This window comes from Monodon monoceros, unplaced genomic scaffold (assembly GCF_005190385.1).
Source record: "Monodon monoceros isolate NGI ecotype Baffin Bay Population unplaced genomic scaffold, NGI_Narwhal_1 Super_Scaffold_7, whole genome shotgun sequence".
Classification (NCBI taxonomy): domain Eukaryota; kingdom Metazoa; phylum Chordata; class Mammalia; order Artiodactyla; family Monodontidae; genus Monodon; species Monodon monoceros.
Window position 1 is genome coordinate 104,115,386 of NW_021703784.1, and position 18,852 is coordinate 104,134,237.

Genomic DNA, 18,852 nt, shown 5'->3' on the forward strand with positions numbered 1-18,852 from the left:
CGAGAAGCTCAAACACCTGCTTGCACCCTGGCCTGGGTTCCCTCTTCACTACCTGCTGCACTGCCCTCTGGGTTCTGGATCTTGGGGGGATGGTCTTGTCTCCTTGGCCCCTTCGTATGGCTGCTGGGGTCAAGGCCATCTCTTCATGTCTTTTGTACCCTGGACCGGGTTTGGCCCACAGCTTGTCCTCATGTGGGCGGGAAGCCACACCCCTAACCCCAGTCGATCTTGGGGTCAGAAGTCCTGGATCGAGGTTTCTGCTGTATATTAACCAGTCACCTGACTCCTCAGGGTCTCAGTTTACCCATCGGTGTGAAGGAGTGCGTTATCTCTGCGCTGAGGGCTTGCGGGTGGGATGAAAGGAGATGCCCCAAGCATACCCAGCACCTGACACCAGGTAGACACCGTGTTACGTCTGTGTGATGTAGTTGGCACGTCAGCCAGGAGAACTATTATTGGGTACCTTGAAGGGAAGGGATGGGAGCCTGGCAGGACCCGCTGCTGTCCACATGGCTGGTATAGAGAGGGAGGGCTGCAGGAGCACAGCTGCAAAGGAGGGGCCCTCGGTTTTCTTCCTGCCTGTGCCCAGTCCAGTAGCAGGTGAGTTTTCACACTGCTCAAGATGCCTGATTCTGAGCTGAGACCTCAGGACTGCCCCCAACTCAGCATGAGCCTTCCCATCGCCTGTCCTACTGGCCAAGCCTGAATGTCACAGCTCCGCCCCTTTGCTGCAGAGCAAAGGCGTGGCAAACTCGGAGCCCGAGAGCCCAGGCAATAGGCATAGTGGGGTCTGTGGCCCAGCAGAGAAGGCACGCCCAAACCTTGACAAATGGATTGTCACTCCTCGGCTCCAGCCTTCTGGTGCCAGAGTTTCTGATTTTTAAAGGAGAAGCAGGAAACTCATGATTTTATATAAAAAGCCTGCATTTCTTAAACATAGCCGAGCACAACAAGCCTTGTCTATGTACCATCTCCACTCCTTGGCTTCCCGTCTCGGTCCTGGTCAACCTACAGATACCGCTGGGAGAGGGCCCTCGTATCTATCTTAAGACATTTAACAGTAAAATTCTAGAGCAAGAATACCTGGGTTTAAATACCAGCTGCCTAGCTGTGTGACCTTGGACAAGTTACTTAACCTCTCTGTGCCTGCATTTCCTCATCCATAAAATGGCAGTACAAGTTTTGCTGTCATCTTCAGGCTTCTGACGACTATAGTTGTTATTCCCGTAAAGAAAAGCAAATATCTGTGCAGGACGTCGGTCAAGTATGGTGGTTAAGTGTAGACTCGGGTCAAACAGAATTCGGTTCAAATCCCACTCCTGCTGCTAACCTGAAGTTGACCTCGGGCAGAGCATTTAATCCTCTGAGCCTCTGTCCTCATTTGTAAAAGAGTGAGTGGAAATCACTCCTACTGCATGGCGTTGTTTTGAGGGTTCGTATAACTGGTGTCGCTAAATCACTAGCACAGAGCCTGGTGCAGGCCGAGTCCTCATTAAAAGGTAACAGTTATCACACTGCAGGCTGGTGAGTGGAGGGAGGGGGAGGTCCAGGAGGTAGAGGTGTGGGTCGGTGAGCCTAGGAATGGGGAGACATGGGGAGGCTGAGACAGGGAAGGTTAACAGGCCAGCTTCCCTGCTGTGCATGGAGCCAGCCCTCCTCCCCCACTCAGCCCAAGGTCTCAAAGGAGGCCTTGCCATGGGCAGGTAGAGGAGGCCGGAGAGAGACAGCTGTCAGAACACAGTGAAGGAGAGACGGGCCTTCCAGAACTGCTGGCGGTGTGGGAATGGGCCCCAACCAAGGGCCTCCACTACAGTGACCCAGGGACACGTTGAGAGAGACAGGAGGAAACATCCTCACACCTTCCTTCTTAGGAGGCGGTGCAGGCTACAGGTGGGCCTGCCCCACCAGCCATATGTGTCTGCGAGAGTACATTTGTATCACAGGGAACTACATTTCCCAGGCTCCCTTGCTGTACCATTTCCTGGAAGGCTCAGCCAATGGGAAGCCCTGATGGGGGATCAGAAGGCGGGAGAGAAGTCAGGGTATTTCTCCTCCTCTTCCTGTGCTTCCTGGGGCACCTCTGGCAACGGTTTTGCCTTCTCCCTGGCTCTACCTCCCTCCAGAAAGCCCTCCCTCCATGATCCTAGCTTCTTCTGGGCAGCTCCAGTTTCTGGCTCTGGGGACACCACCTCCCATGGTCCCGCCACCCCTAGATAGGCAGCAGCTTCCTGCTATCGCTAATCTCTGGGTGGTCTCACCATCCACTGCTTGTCTTCTCAGCTCTTCCATTGTCTACGTGGCCAAGTCCCAGGATTAAATTACCCCAGTCCGGAAGACCTAAGAGGTTCCTGTTTCCTGGCTGGACCTGGTTGGTACCGTAGCTAATACTTGATGAGCAGGTACCCGTTATGCGCAGATATGTGCAAGCTCAGAGGCCCTGTTCTCACCTCACCTTAATGGGGAGGCGGGCATGTTCTCTGAACCAGGAGGTGAGTCAGATTCAGACCCATCTCTTGCCAGGTCCAACGCCTGTATTCTTTCCCGGTGAAGGATGACATTGGAGAATTTGCACTAAAGTCCTCATTGAATGTCCATCTTGACACTGCCACTTATCAGATAAGCCATTTAATTCCGCCGAGCCTCAGTTTTCTCATCTGTAAAATGAGGAAAATTATAGCAGCTCCCTCCTATGATTACTATGAGGTTTAAATGAGATTAATACTTCATGTGATAGCTCTTTCAACAGTACCTGGCACATAGCAGCTCAAGAATCCGGAGCTCTGGTTAACTTTATGGCCACCCTTATCGCTACTCCAACCCTCAGTCTCTGCTGATTTTCCCTTGTGGGTGGGAAGAATTAATGATAAATGTTTCAGTCAGTGGTATCTCCATTTGCAAGTGTCTACTCATAAAAGCCATTCATTCATTCAGTGAGCTCTCTTGAGTCACCTGTTTGTGCCCGACACTGGGCTCTCCACGGGGGACCCAGATGACAAGGCCCCATCCCGGCCCCACACCCCAGAAGGGCCGCGAGACATGGGACAGGGACCATAATGGAAGGTGGCATGAACAGCATGAGCAGGAGAGGTCCCAAGAGGAGTTGGTTTCTTCCCTGACACTGAGGGGGGATGATTGGAGGCTTCCTGGAGGAGGTGGCATTTGAGCTATGCTTAGTCTGTTGCGAACACAAAGCAGGATGTAGCAGCTAAGACTGCAGCCCTAAAGTCAGGCCCCCTGCAGGGGTTTGAAACTTGAGTGAGTGACCTTGGCTCCCCTTTCACTCTTTCTGACCCCACCTGTGACTTGGGGTCCCCAAGATGGATGGAGCAGGATGGTTAAGAGCAAAAGCTCTGGGACCAGCCTGCCCAGCCCCTCACCGGCTGGCAGAACAACCTTGGCTGGGACTCGGTTTCCCTGTGCCTCAGTTTTTTCAACTGTAAAGTAAGCAATAGGGACTTCCCTGGTGGTGCAGTGGATAAGACTCTGTGCCCCCAGTGTAGGGGGCCCGGGTTCAATCCCTGCCCAGGGAACTAGATCCCACAGGCAGGCTGCAACTAAGAGTTCGTATGCCACAACTAAGGAGCCGGCGAGCCGCAACTAAGGAGCCCACGTGCTGTAACTAAGGAGCCCGCCTGCTGCAACTAAGACCCAGATAAATAAATAAACCAAATAAATAAGTTTTTTTTTTTTTTAAATGAGCAATAGATGATCCCTGCCTCGCGGGGTCAGTGGGAGAGCTGAACAGTTTAATTCATGTGAAGTTCTTGGTCCAGCACTTGTTGCCCTCACTTACCGGATGGTGCAGAAGGGGAGAATGCTTTCATGGCATCTGAGGTCGTGGGGCCTCTGAGCCCCTAACTTCCTGGCTTTCCTCCCTCCCCGCAGCCGCCACCTTCATGGAGCACTGGAAGCGGAAACAGATGCGGCTCAATTACCGCTGGGACCTCACAGGCTTCGAGGAGGAGGAGGTGAGTGGGCTTGGCACCTGCGCCCCGGCCCCCCCCCCCCCCCGCGTGTCCCCCCCCCGGCCCCCACCCTGTTGCTTCTGGGAGGCTCACACGGAAGCCCTGGTCCTAAAGCCCAGGCGAGGCTGCTCCCTGCCTGCCTCTCAGTTCCCATCCCTGCTGTTTGAATCCCCCACAGTTGCCGGGGCAACCGTATGATGTCTGTTCTAGTGTTTTTGATCTCCATGCTCACATGGACGCACCACCCAGCAGCGTGGCTGGGGACTCAGGCCAAGGCTCACCATGCTGACCTCATCCTGTCTGCGGGCAGCACCGCGGGTCTGGGGAGGCGATCACCGCCACCCATGAGGCTGAGTCCCCAAAGGCAGCCGTGAGGCTTTGCCCCGGGTGCCAAACCCACGATCCTCAGAGCCAGCTCTTGGCCTGCAGTTGGACATGGCTGAGAAGTGGGGCAGATCCTTCACTAATAGAGGGCAGCCACGTAGTGGGCATCTGCATGCACCAAAGAGAGGGGCACTCGAGATCGAATGGCCACTGCGATGGCGGGTGGACACCCTTCCCCGGGGTTGCTCAGGAGAAACTTTGCCACTGCCCCATCCCGAATTGCCAGCTTCAGCCAGAATCCCCATGATATGAGTGGGAATAAAAAGGAACAAGGCCTCCCAAATAGCAGAGCCATTAGGTGTGGCCACAATGACCACAGCTTCATGTTATGAAATCTTTTGCTCAGTTTTTTTAAAGAGAAACTGCTCATCCATCTTCACTGTGATGTGAAAATCTCTTCCATCATCTTTTTAAACATCCCTATTATTGTATTTCCCCACACACGCACTCCCTTGAAGACTGGGTCACTTTTCAGCCAAATGTGTAGCTGAGAATCCCCTGTGCAGGCTCTGTGCTGAAAGTATTGTCAACAGACAAGGGTGCTAGTTTGCTGGAAGAGCCACCAGCTTAGTGGAGACGAGACGGCCTCTGGGACCAGGCTGTCCTTGCACCGCCCTCGCTGTGTGACCTGGGGCAAGTTGCTTAACCTTTCTGTGCCTCAGTGTCCTCACCTCTCAAACAGGGGTGCAGGAGTAGGGTTTGAGGGGGTCTCCCTGGGTCAGCAGATATAAAGCACTTCAAGCAGGGCCTGGCACCAGCGGGTGTCCCTTAACCCGTCTCCCACCTCCGGGTTCAACCTCTTCCCCAGTGGGTCTCATCGTCCTGTTTCACAAATGGCGGGACCGAGGCTGATGCAAGGAGAGACACGCGGCTCCTTAGGGGCAGAGACAGGCGTGGAACTCCATCCCCCATGACAGGCCCTGGGTCACCTGTCTGCCAGAGCGTGTTCTAAAGATTCAAATAGAATAAAAAGCAGAGTGTTGTCTTGTTATTTTGGAAGTAGATTTAGAGCATCCCTTTTCATGATGTCCCTGGGGTTGGGGCAGTTCGATCCCTTGGGGACCCGTCCCGTGAACTCTTCAACCTGAGGGCTCAGACCCTAGATGGTGGGGTGGCGATCAGAGCCACTGGGCACGGGTCCCCAATGACCCCGAATGAGTCCCCGAAAGCAAGCCCCCCACGGCTGGCCAGGGCCTCTTCTGGGGCTAATCACCCGACACGAAGGGGCAGCCTCTCCACGACATGACCCCAGATGTCCGCTCTCGGAGCAGAAGGAAGCCTGTACCCAGTCATCTGGCCTGTGTGTTCCTTCCCTGAGTCTAAGACAGTTCAGCCCAGCACTCCCTCGGGAATTACCTAGACCATGTGACCTGCAGAAGCAGCAACACACGCGGTCACCCTAAAGTAGCATCAGCCTTTAGTGAGCCCTCCTTATGCACCCACGTCCAACTACCTTCATCCAGGTTCTTAAGTAGATCATCTTTAGCAGACGTAGCCTGTTTCTTAAAAAAACAACGCAAGTAATGAAATCTTTTTGTTTTTGTTTTACGTTTCTGGTTCCCGGAAGGAGGCTGTCAAGGTTTGGAATTTTTTGTCACTCCTCTGTCTTCCGGTAGCCTGTCTCCCTGGGAGAGGGACCTTCTCACACACCTGATCCGTCTGTTTCTGCTGAGCGGTTCCCTGCAGCTCTTCCATGGCGTGCAGGGGTCTCCGTTTCCTACCCCACCTCTGGGTCTCTCTTAACCCCTGTTCTTCTGTTCCAGTGCCCTTCGCTGATCTGCTCTGGGCTCCCCCGAGGTCTGGTGCCTCTGGTCTGCCCCCGCTTTGCTGACACTTCCTGCCATCTCTTCTGACCCCCACGGCTCCAGATAGGATATTCTCAGGGGCCAGTTCATGGCTGGGTGTTCAGAGTGAGTGGCCTGCAGGATGGGCTGCAGCCTGGTGCAGACTGACCTGCCTGCAGGACACAGAGCCCGATTCTGTGGCCTTCCCAGTGGGCTAGGGTTCCCCACAAGGTGGAGAATCCTGGATGAACTGCATACAATGAGTTCTAAATTGAAAATGGTACCAACAGCCAGCTAGGAACTGGCCCCAAAGGGTGTCCAAGGGAATGTCTGGGCTGATTTTGCCATGCGTGCTCCTGTTGAGGGTCTCAAACTCACAAAATTAACAAAGACTCCCTGCTGACTTGGTTTCTTTCGCAGGACCATCCCAGAGCCGAATATGAGGCCAGAGTTTTGGAGAAGTCTCTTAGGAAAGAATCCAAAAGCAAAGAGGTACGGTGGCCGCTGCCAGTTGGCTTTCCCAGCAGTAAAACATTCTACATGCATCAACATTTCAGACCAGGGATCGGCAAACACTGTGTAGTTGGGGGGCCGGCCCCCAGACAGGGCCAGATAGTAAATATTTTAGACCCTGCAGGCCTCTGTCATAGCAACTCAACTCTGCCATTGTAGGATAAAAACAGCCATAGACAACAGGTAAACAAATGGGTCTGGCTGTGTTCCAATAAAACTTTATTTATAAAACAAGCAAGGGGCCGATTTGTCAAACCTGCTAGAGCAGAGATCTACCTTTCTGATCTATCCTGAGGGTGATCTCAAACTTCAGCCAACATTTCAACATCAAGAACCGAGTAGCTTTGCAGCTTTTTTGCTCTGGGTGGTCATTATGTCCAGCCCTCCAGTTCTACACTGAATGATGGTTGGAAGGGTTTGCCCCAACAGGGTCCCTGAGCTGCTGGCCAGTTCCTTGTCTCACCCACAGACCGTGAGAATGAGAGAGAGAAGTGCTTTTGTGATGTTCCTGAAGCCGTCACCTTTTTTTTTTTTTAATAACAAATGCCTTTCTTTTTCTTCAAAACCTCTCATTCAAACTGGCAGTCATGTTTGCAGCCTGAATTCTCACAAACCTCTGGGGGTGCTTTGGTCATTTTTTTAACGGAGGTTTTTTATATGACATGGGACAAGCACAGAGCCCCCGGGCCCTTGTCCACCTCTCACTGAGGCTGGAAAGTCAGGTCTTGAAGGGATGGGGAACAATTGTAGGACACCTTTCCCGGATCCCGGTGTGCTGCGTCACATCTGCACCCTCGGCCTCTGGGAGTGACCGGAGCAAACCCCTGCATCGATCTTTTCTTGTCATTGTGTCCCATGGACAGAGTTTGCTGGTACAGAGTGGCTGGGGGTCCCAATTGTCAAAAGTCCCCTCCTTGGGGGGCAAAGTGGGTGCAGCAAAACCCCCTCTCGGGCCCCAGTTCCCGTAACAGAGCAAAAAGCCCAGCCCAGTCCTCCTGCAGCCAGAAAGCGGGTGCACTTCCCTGAGCTCAGAGTCTGAGAGGGACCGAGGGTGCAGAGAAAATAACCACAAAAGCGTGAGTCCCCACCCCAAATGAGGAGACTGGCCTTTTAACTTAACACATCAGAACGCATGTCCCGAGCACGTTGCCTTCAGCGCGGCCACCCTGTGGCCTTGAACCAAGGGCTCCAACAGCCCCCCATGGGCTGCGTCCCCTCTCCTAAAGGGAGAGGCGTGGTCGCCGCTGCTCTGAAGCCCCCAGGCCCCCATGATGAGCCACCACGACCCGCGTGCAGTGCAGCATCCTTGCCGCCTGACCGTCCACCCCACGGCTTTACGGTGGCCCCTCGTAGCATGAACGTGGATGGGATTTCATTCCTTCCTAAGGAAAAAAGGGCTCAGTGGCCCATGTCACATCCACTTAAGTCAGGGGCTTGACCAAGCCCGAGTGCCGGGCCTGGGCAGCCATGCCAGATTCCCGGTCACTGACCCGAGCTCTTTGATCACAAGAGCAACAAAGATCGGGGTTCATTTCTGCCAGCCTCTGATGGTGACGCCAGGCCCTGAATGCCTCCGTGGGGCCACACCCTCTCTTGATTTTCCCCTCCATTTCCCTGGCTCCCAACTTTGTGGTTTTAATTCTTCCCCCAGCTATGGCACCGAATTTGTTTAGGAAAGAAAAGATCCACCCCTTCATTGACGTGTTAGGATTCTGAGTGTGGCTTCCTTCACGTTGGCGTAAAATGCTCAGGGTCATCCTCGCCTTTGCATAAGATGCACCGTCTGAATTACGGCCACCGTCTGGTGAGAGGGGCCCCCTGGAGCCCACCGAGCTTCCAGGCTGGAGTTTTCATTTCCATTACCTTTGTGGCAGCCCTTCTTTTAGAATGTGGGTCTCTGCCACCTCTGATGGGTTTAAGATGCCCAGAGCCTGAATCAGCCCCAGCAGCCGGCACAGCCAGGGATGCGCTGGCTGCCCAGGGGGCCGATGGGAGCCTGGGTGGCGGTCTCACCCCACGGTGCTCTCTTGTTTCCTCCACCCGCCCCAGAAGCGCCGGCACCTTCCAGAGGAGCCAGCAAACAAATGGAGGCAGAGGGTTAAGACAGCCATGGCGGGGGTGAAACTGGTACATGTCACGTCGGGCCGTCGCGAGGCTTGAGTGTTTGCAGATGACCGAAGTCCACTGTGTTTTCCTCAACCGACTCTGACTGCTGTATTATCCTTTTAACATTCACACCCACGTTGCTTTGCCTTCCTTCGGCACCCACGGGCTGTGACGCGTGTTGAGGTGTCTCTGCATGGCTGTGGTGGGTTTGTGGGGGGAGCTCGGCTGTCTCTGGAGCTTGTGAAACGTGCCTGTCACAGCTGCCTGCCAGTGGTCCCTGGTCTCATTAACACGCATGCCACCTGCCCTGGAATGCGTGGCCTCGGGTGTCATGCCTGCCAGCATTCTTTGACCTCGTCCATGCATTTTTCCCATTCAAAATCCACCCCATTCTTGAAACATCCCAGGTTAGCAACAAGCGTCCACTTCAGGTCCCTCCAGACCCTGCTGTCCCTGTGCCAGAGCCTTCCGACCACGTGTCCCCGCTCTCTGCCGTTGCTACGTGGCGGGCAGCCTTTGAACTTAGAGCGCTGGTGGCTTGTTTCAACTTGCTCTGCAAAGGAAAATTACTATTATGGTCTGGGTGGCGAAGGAAAACAGCTTAGATCTTCTGGCCTTGGAAATGAGACCTTCAGCCACGAAAAGGAGTCCAGGCTTCTCCCAGGCGGGGGTCTGATCATCTAATTTAGAAAAGCCTCTGGCACCATCACGCCCCGTACACAGAGGACTCACTTTTTTAGACAACTATTATTTCTATCATTTCGTAGCATCATTTCATCGGGAATAAGGCCCCGGATGCCAGATGTTTGCATTCGCTCATCATTATTTTTTAACCGTGTTTCTGTTGTCCACGTTGTTCACGCCCATACATACGTGCACACACGCATCTTTCCACTGGGATGGTCCCCACCGCTGACCCAGCCCTGTTCGTGTTGCAGACAGACAAGGTGAAGCTGACCTGGAAAGACCGGTTCCCAGCCTACTTCACCAATTTGGTCTCCATCATCTTCATGGTGAGCTCTGGGAGGTAAAGGAGGGAGGTGTACCAAGGTGTGCGGTGCTCACCTGGATGGGGCCAGCCATCCTCGTGGCAGTTGTGTTCATCCCAGGCTAGGCAGGGTGGTGGGGGGATTCCACCAGCCCCCTAAACTGGGGAGGGGCCAGGGTTCTGCAGTGACCCCCCCAGGGGGCTTCCCAAGCCCTAGGGCCCGTGCGGTGGTTTCCTTTCGTCCCTGACACACATCTTTCATTCTGAGAGCGCCACATATAAGTAACTAGTCATTCAGACCTAGGAGTTCACAGGTATTATTTAAGACAAAACGGAGGGCTTTTAAAGAAAACCAGTAAGTGAAGAACACACAGGACAAAAATCAGGACGATGCCACTCAGGTGACAGAGGGCCGGTGACGCCAGGTTCATCCGGACGCTGCTGATTTGAATGAATTGCCAACACTGTGGCCGGCTCTATTAGGGGATTTTAATCCCCAGTTAATTGGGCTGCATCCCTGGAAGGCCTCAGGCCCATGCTAGCCGTGCTTTCATTCCCCCCACAATGGGTCAGGGCCACCTGTGGTCACTGTAGCGATGACCTTGCTATCAAGGTCATCCGCATGGCCGCTGTGGACCAAGGGCTGGGCTGTGCCCAGTGGCCTGAGGGCCTCACACCTGCCTGTCCCCCTCCTGCTGCTGAGGAAACGGAGGCCAGAGGTCTCACCCCCTCCCCAGGCCAGAGGCCAGGCAGACAGTCTGCCCTGAGACACCCCCCGCCCTTCCGTATGAACTTGGAGACACACAGGTGGGCTTGCCTTGGTTTTCCACTGGGGGTGGCATCTGAGGCCCCCTAACCTGAATAGTTGGAAGCAGAGGGAGGACTCCGTTTCCCCTAACACTCTCTCACACGGCAAGAAGGACCTCTCTGATGTAAAGAAATGTGTGGTGGGGACCCCCAAGACCACGGATTGGGAGCCACTGGGGGGTGGGGGGAGGGCCGTTGGCCTGTCAGGATGACTGGGTGGCAGTGGGCCCAGCCGTGTTTTGAGGATCCTGGAGCACACTCCCCAAATAGCACAGGCGTGCTGGCGGGGTAATGTAGGATGACGTGGTCCCTGCCTGGAGCATCCACGGGGCTCACCCGACGGCGGACGGGGTGCGGGAAATAGAAGACTCAGGCACCAAGGTTCAGCCCCTCCTGGCAGAGAAGAAGCAATGTCAGCACAGAAGGTCCAGCGAGGGGGTGACAGGAGGTGGGAGGCTGTGGGCCCTTCTGCGCCACGGCAAGTTCGGGCAAGAGCCCTCGTGTTACGGGTCACTTCCTTGAATAGTCTTCAGGCGGTTTTGAGTTTCTCTCGTAATAAGGATCAAGATGGTGGGCAGTGGAGGGCTGGTCTGGCACCTCCGTCAGGCTTCTCTGGCCTTCTGCACACCTGTCCTGTGCCTGTGTCCCTCTTGGTCACAACATGGCTGCCCCACCTCCAATATCACCTCCACTTTCCAGGCAGGAGGAAGGGGAAGGAGACAGAGGCCAGCGGAGGCAGCCCCTCTTTGAATGTGCTTTCCCAGAAGGCCTGCCCACACCTCTGCTTGAATCTGGCCCCCCCCTGTCTGCAGAGGGGCGGGGAAATGGGCACATTGTCACTGCCGCAAAGGTGGGACAGTGGGTTAGGGAACTAGCTGGCCCTTGAGGTCCTGGGGACCCCATCACAGATGAATCGGTTTTGTCCTGCACTCGGGAGCTTCCTTCCCCGAACAAATAGCAGTCAAGCACCTACAAGGTGCCCCCGTGCTCCTGACCCTGGAGATGCTGGTATGAACACAGTGGCCAAACCCTGGCCCTCACAGCCCTTTCCTTCCAGAGGGGGCGTTGCACCCAGGAGGGGACACAGCTATAGGGCTTGTCATGGGGGTGCACCGGCCCTCTGACAGGGAAAGGCCGGTGCACCCCCATGACAGCTTGCTGAGTCACCCTGCAGGCCTGGCGCCCCGTCTGCACCTCCACACACAGGCAGGAGGGACGTCCCAGAGCCCAGGGCGGTGCCTTCCCCTGGGAGGGGCCTCTTGGCAGGAGCGAGGGATTTTCCCAGGAAAGCCTGCATTCCAGGATCTGGGAGCTGGCGGGGAGAGGTACCCACACCTCACCACAGGGCCCCCCCACTTCATCAGGACGTTCCCCGGGCGTGTGTGGTCACCGTTCAGTCGCCCGCAGATATGGACAGCTACAGAGTTACTGGCCCGAAATTTACAATAAGAGCTCCCTGGGAGATGCCCGTCGCTGTGGCCTCCCTCTGGGGTGAAGCAGCCATAGCCCTTCCAAGCTGCAATCAGAGGCACACAGCATGGCTCAGTGCCCCTCCAGGGCTGTCCTGGGAGCCTCGAGGGGCCGTTCTGTCAGGGGTGGGCCGCCCTGCACAGCCTCAGCGGGAGTGACATGCCCAGGACCCTGGACACACAGAGGGTGCAGTGTAGTCGGGCTCGGGTGACAGCCCTGCACAACTGCCCTCCATTCAGTGTCCCCTCGGGACTGGGATTTGCAGGCATCCTCACTGTTAGGACAGGACAGAGTGAGGACAAGGTCTTCCAGGGCGAGTCAGGGCCTTGGGGGATAAGGAAGACGAGCCCAGGCAGACACACGGCTCCACACAGAACAGACTTGTCATCCTAGCCTAGCCCGGCCTCTCAAGCGACCGCCAGTCCAAGTTTTAGGGAATGTTCTGGTCCCACAGTGGTTTGGGCAAGATGAGGGTCTCGTTCCCAGGGACAAGCCGAAGGGTGTGGGTGGCTCCTGGCGAGGTTGGGAGAAGGGACCCCATCCATCTGTCCCAGCCAGGCCTGCAGCGTTGCCAGTGGGACCAGACCATCCCACGCCCCACCCACCTCTTGCAATAGCATGGAGAACGTCACTGCTTCCACTCAGGGTCATCCAGGCTGGGGGGAAGCCCCCCTTGTAGTCAGCCTGCCGTCACACAAGCCAGGCAGCTTCTGGGGTTGCAGCGACCCTAAGTCGTGTCGGGGACAGTGGGCAAGACGTCACGATGCCCCATAGCAAGTGGCAGAACCTTGCCCTCCAAGCTTGGTAGGCACACCCATGGCATTTGGTGGGTGACAAGAAACACCCATCTTGGTTTTGCAGTGGAAGTGCTCCTGGGTGGGGGGACAGCTGGGCCCAGGGAGCCGGGGGAGGTTCCGATGGGCCCAAGGGGACCCAGCCAAGAGCATCGCCTCCTCCCTCCGCAGATCGCAGTGACCTTCGCCATCGTCCTCGGGGTCATCATCTACAGAATCTCTACGGCCGCCGCCTTAGCCATGAACTCCTCCCCCTCCGTGCGGTCCAACATCCGGGTCACTGTCACGGCCACGGCGGTCATCATCAACTTGGTGGTCATCATCCTCCTGGACGAGGTGTACGGCTGCATAGCCAGGTGGCTCACCAAGATCGGTGAGTGCCCTGGCCAAGCCCTGGAGCCAGGCGGTCCCAGGTCGCCTCCCTCCGGCTGTGGGGCCTTGGGCTGGTCACTCACCCTCTCTGAGCCTCACTGCTGTGACAGCTGAGGGAAGTGGTCAGCCTGGCCCGGGGCAGTGGCTCAGCAGCGCATGTCTCACTCCTTCTAGAGGTTCCAAAGACAGAGAAGAGCTTCGAGGAGAGGCTGATCTTCAAGGCTTTCCTGCTGAAGTTCGTGAATTCCTACACCCCCATCTTTTACGTGGCGTTCTTCAAAGGCCGGTAGGGGCTTCTTCAGTGACTGAAACACACTGCTTTTCCGCAGTCCAGTAGAAGGCTCCCCTCCCTCATCTCTCTTCAGGTGGGAGGCACCTGGGTCCAGGGCAGAGCAGTCAGTGTGGCTCCCACTGCCGCCGAGTTTGGGGAGAGGCCTGGCTCCCGCTGGGCCCCCAGGGAGCAGGGTCCCCTGGGAAGCAGGGACCCTAGACATTGGGGACGCCAGGCAGCAGGGACCCTGGGAAGCAGGAACCCTAGACATCGGGGAGCCCAGGGAATAAGGACCCTGGGAAGCAGGGACCCCAGGGAACAGGGACCCCAAGCAGCAGGGACCCGGGAAGCAGGGACCCTAGACATTGAGGACCTCGGGGAACAGAACCCTGGGAAGCAGGGATCCCAGGCAGCAAGCTCCAGGGGTTCCCACAGTGCGGGGGATGAGGGCTGCAGGAGAAGATATAGGAAGGGCAGCCGCTGGTGTTCCAGGCTGGTGGGGGGGGTGAACCCCATGCCCTGACCCTCTGGAGCCGTCCTGGGTTTATCGGGGCCTGTGGCCCACCCACCAAGACTCCCCACCACCCCTCCGCCTAGAGGCTGGCAGGGCTGATCCCAGAACCCCTTCCGAAGTCACCTTCCTTGGCATGATGTGATTTATAAGTACCACTCCACCCTGGGGTCCTGGAGCTGGGCCGAGGTGCCCAGACCCCACTGAGAACACCCACATCGGAGCAGGCTCTCAGAGGCCCCCTACTCCCTCATCCCACAGGAGGCTGAGAGGCGGCCTCAGGGACCACCCGCACCCCAGCCGGTCCACAGTCCCCAGCGTGGTTCCGTGACCCTGCCACGGCGGGTGGCACCCTCTGCCCTTAGGCTGCTGTACCTTCTTCCCTTCCTGGGCTCCTCCCCTCTATCTGCCCTTCAGCCTCTTGGTTTCCTGTTGAAGCTGTGTTTTCTTGCCCACCTGTTGGTTTGGGAATCGCATGAGCGTTCGACCAACAGAAAAGCCCTGTGGCTGATTCTTAGTCGGTGACGTGGGCGGAGGGAAAAGCCTGTGAGACACCGGAGGCTCTGACCTGGGGAATCATGACACGGCCCAGTCCCCACCTGGGGGTCTCCCCGAGCCCGCTCTCCCCTCTCTGAATGACCCCCAATTGTTGCAGGTTTGTCGGACGCCCAGGCGACTACGTGTACATTTTCCGTTCTTTCCGGATGGAAGAGGTAACGAGATCGTACGCGCTGCTCCGCTTTCTTGGTTCCGTCCTCACAGCAAACCTGACGGTTCCCTGCCCTGAGAGACCCCTGCTCTGTTCTCCAGCTGCAGGGATGGGGCTTCGATCTCCTTTGGCCTGTCCGTATAGGATTACCCTAAAAGGAGAACGTCTCTTCAGGGTCATGGAAGCCAAAAAGTTACACCCGCTTTTTTTTTTTTTTTTTTTCTTTTTCTTTTTCTGTAAGACCTTGAATGTTTTTCTCTTTGGTTAAGATGAATTAGTGAGGAAAAAACAGGACTCAGCTATGCTTCTTTTACTTTAACATTGAAATGCCCACCTCTCTCCCCGCCAAGCGGAATGCTGGTGACCTTGGGCTTCTGCTCAGTGATTCTGGCCACTCCAGGTCTGCCTTCTGCCGCTGAGTTCTGCAGCTCCGTCAGACCAAGCCAGGCTTCAGGTCTCAGGGAAACCAGTCCAAATTTCCAACTTCCAGAATAGTTCAGCATATCAGAAAAGAAGGCTCTTTTTTATCAGGGTCTTCTTGATAAAGATTCTGTGAAACAGGGTGGGGAGGATTGGGGTGGGCATCAGGTACAGGGTCATCTGGCTGCCTGGGGCACAGTCTAGAAGTTCAACCACCTAAATGCCGACCCCTGAACATCCCAAGACATAGGCCTCATCTGCAGTAAGGGATGCTTGCAAGAAGCCCACGACGTGCTCCCCCGCTATACAACACATCATTTACATGGATGACACCCTGTTAAGCTCTTCAATGGTTGGAGACGTTGGGGAAATGCCTTTGTGGAGTAGAATAAAGCGGAGGACGTCTTTGTTTTTTTTTAATGAGATTGATGGCTGTCCCAGATAAATTCTTTGGTAATGGTATATAAAGTTTTGCTCAGGACTCAGAGAGGAGTGAGCTGTGCCCCAGAGTGTCACCCAGTGTCCCTTGAGTTCCCTTCACTTGGACAAGTTAAGCTTCTGACGGCCTGCCCGGCCCCCGGTACAAACCCACAGGGCATTAGGCCTCCGAGGGGTGGCCGGCTCGCTCACCCCGCGGCTGCCCAGCTGCACAGCCCTAGCCTGCGTGGCCCTGGGGCAGGAGCAGCCCTGAGACCCAGCCCCCGCCGCTGCCTACTCCCTGGCAGTGTGCTCCGCTCTGAGCCTTGCTGCAGCCCCGAGAGCCTGTTGGCCAGGTTGTACTAGCTTCCCGGAGCTGCTGTAACAAGATACCACAGACCAGGTCGCTTAAAACAGCAGAGATTTATTCTCTTATGGGTCCAGAGGCCAGAAGTCCAAACTCAAGGTGTCCGCAGGGCTACGCTCGCTCCGAAGGTTCTAGGGCGGGTTCCTCCAGGCCTCTCTCCCAGCTCTGGCGGCCGCGGGCAATCCTTGGCCTCACCCTGCTCATCGATGGGCCTCTCCAATCTCTGCCTCGTCTTCACGGGGCCTCCTCCCCTCAGTGTGCCTGTGTGTTTCCTCCTCTTATCAGGACACCGGCAATCGGAGCAGGGTCCACCCTATGCCAGCGCGACCTCATCTTAACTCGGTCACATCTGCAAAGACCCTATTTCCAAATAAGGTTCCATTCCAAGGTTCCGGGGGTTCGATGTGGAGGACACGATTCAACCCTCAGCACGAGGGCCGACCTCCCCTCGCTGGGAGCTGGGGTCGTCTCTCCCGATAGGCAGGGCGGGGGCGGGGGCTGACGCCCGTTCTCTGTGCCGCAGTGTGCCCCGGGGGGCTGCCTGATGGAGCTGTGTATCCAGCTGAGCATCATCATGCTGGGGAAGCAGCTGATCCAGAACAACCTGTTTGAGATCGGCATCCCGTGAGTAGCATCAGCTTCAGGTCACGGCGGAGCAAGGGGGAGATCAGGGCCTTGGGGCGCTCGGGAGGCTCTGCAGTAGTCTGGGTGACAGGTGATGCGGGGCCTGGACCGGGGTGGGGGCACCGGAAACAGGGAGGTGGTGAGGACACGGGAGGAAGATGGGCAGTAGCCACCCCTAGTGGACGAGGCCAGGGACGAGGCCAGGATGACCCCTGCTCCCAACTGGCCGAGGGTGCAGGGTACCCACAGGTGGCCCCAAACCCACGTGCCAGCCTCCATGGTCCAAGGCTGCTTGGGGATGGACAGACCCCTGAGGGGCCCTCCCTGGCCTCCGTTTCCTCATGTTTCCTCATGTCACAAACAGAGCAGTGATGCTTGCCCCCTGCCCCTGGGGAAAACGGCCAAGGAAATCATCAACAGAGGGGTCATCACCAAGATGTTAGTTCAGGATTGAGAACGCTCGATGGCTCAGAGAATTGGAAAAACAACTTGGAGGTGCCAGACCCCCGAGCCCACCTTCCTGGAAACCTAACCGAGGTGACGTCATGTGTCTTTCAGGAAAATGAAGAAGTTCATCCGTTATCTGAGGCTGAAGCACCAGAGCCCCTCTGACCACGACGAGTACGTAAAGAAGAAGCAGCGGTACGAGGTGGATTACACGCTGGAACCCTTCGCGGGCCTCACTCCGGAGTACATGGAGATGAGTGAGTGACGGGAGAATCCTGTCCTGGGAGACGGGGCAGGACGGAAAAGGGCCAGCTGGCCGCCTGGGGCTCGCTGCGGTCCCTGCACGGAGCGGGACACACCCAGGACTCAGCCGTGTCACCTGCAGCTGTGCCGCTGGATGGGAGGATGCCCAGAGGCGGCACATGACTCCCAAGAGTGGGGCGAGAGAGAGAGGGGACAGGCCAGGTGTGGCCTGCACGGCAGCCACCTGGAGCCTCCCTGACCCCACCTCCGACCTCTCCCTCCACTTGGGCCACGCTGGCCTCCTTGCTGTTACCCAAACTCACAGAGGTCACTCCTGCCGAGGGGCCTTTGCGCTGGCTGTGCCCTGCCCGGAACGCTTTCCCCTGGTATGAGCGTCACTCCCTCTCTCCCTTCCTCCAGGGCTCTGCTCAGAATGTCCCCCACCAGAGGGGTCTTCCCCACCACAGGGTTTAAAAGGGGCAGCCCCTCCCCCTGCTCTCTGGTTCTCACCACAGCTGATATCTTTAGTCCCCAACCCTTTCTCATTCCTCCACCATCTGCCTCTCCTGTAGAATCAAAGCTCCATGAAAGCAGGTCTTTTTTCTTCACTGCTGTACCCCCTGCCCCTAGCACAGGTCCAGCTATACAGTGGGTGCTCAATATGTGCTCCCTGAATGAATGGATGAGTGAAGGCCGAGACTCACGCAGAGGGGTCCCAGTGTCGTGCCCCCTAACCACCACGGACAGCTTATCTTAAATGCTGGGGGACTTCCCTGGCGGTCCAGTGGTTAAGACTCTGGGCTTCCACAGCCGGGGCCCCAGGTTTGATCCCTGGCCGGGGAACTAAGTTCCCTCAAGCCTCGCAGTGCAGCAAAAAAAAAAAATTTTAATGCTGGTTCCCGGGCCCAATCCTGGTCTGCGCAGAGTGGGACCCAGGACTCTGCGTTTCAACAGGCACCTGGGCAAACCAGCCAGGGACTGGTCTGCAGGGTGGGCTGGTCAGGGGTGGGGTGGCCTTGGGTTTCAGAAGCAGTTCTGTTTAATTGTACCGCGGGCGCGTCCCTCCCTGTTGGCAGAGTTGGTTCCAGTAAGTCACTCCCAGCTTCCCGGACGCCGGTGCCATAACACTCTGAGACTTAAGACAAGGAGATGGTGTGGTGTCTGGGTGACATCCTCTGTTTTGTCCCGGAATCAAATCCAGGCTGAACCGGAGGCAGACGGGCAGCTCCCCGCCCTGTGGGTGCCGCCTCCCCAGGCCTGCCCTCTGCCCGGCTGTTTATGCTCATCGTGGGGCCTGGGAGGAGGGTCTCCACTGCCTGACCCGGTGGGCGGATGGACACCGAGAACAGCAGCCTATGATCTGCTGAGAGACTGCAGTTGGTCATTTCCCCAGATTTTAATTTTTTTTTTAAGTTTACTATTTTTTTTTTTTTTTTTTTGGTTGCATTGGGTCTTCGTTGCTGCGCGCAGGCTTTCTCTAGTTGCGGCGAGCGGGTGCTTCTCTTGTTGTGGAACACCGGCTCTAGACGTGCGGGCTTCAGTAGTTGCAGCGCGTGGGCTTAGTAGTTGTGGTGCACGGGCTTAGCTGCTCTGCGGCATGTGGGATCTTCCCGGACCAGGGCTCGAACCCATGTCCCCTGCATTGGCAGGCGGATTCTTA

The 18,852-nt window shown here is 56.5% G+C and overlaps 1 protein-coding gene across 2 annotated transcripts in view; it reads left to right on the plus strand.

The window, feature by feature from the left end:
• Positions 1-18,852, plus strand: part of ANO1 (anoctamin 1) — a 161,932-nt gene that overhangs the window by 124,492 nt on the left and 18,588 nt on the right. For both annotated transcript variants that reach the window (XM_029208737.1, XM_029208738.1), the window contains 10 exons: positions 3,886-3,968; positions 5,917-5,928; positions 6,554-6,625; positions 8,696-8,773; positions 9,691-9,765; positions 12,983-13,184; positions 13,358-13,469; positions 14,621-14,678; positions 16,402-16,502; positions 17,061-17,206. In XM_029208737.1, the coding sequence (XP_029064570.1) occupies positions 3,886-3,968; positions 5,917-5,928; positions 6,554-6,625; positions 8,696-8,773; positions 9,691-9,765; positions 12,983-13,184; positions 13,358-13,469; positions 14,621-14,678; positions 16,402-16,502; positions 17,061-17,206 (939 nt within the window). The remainder of the gene's footprint in view (positions 1-3,885; positions 3,969-5,916; positions 5,929-6,553; positions 6,626-8,695; positions 8,774-9,690; positions 9,766-12,982; positions 13,185-13,357; positions 13,470-14,620; positions 14,679-16,401; positions 16,503-17,060; positions 17,207-18,852) is intronic.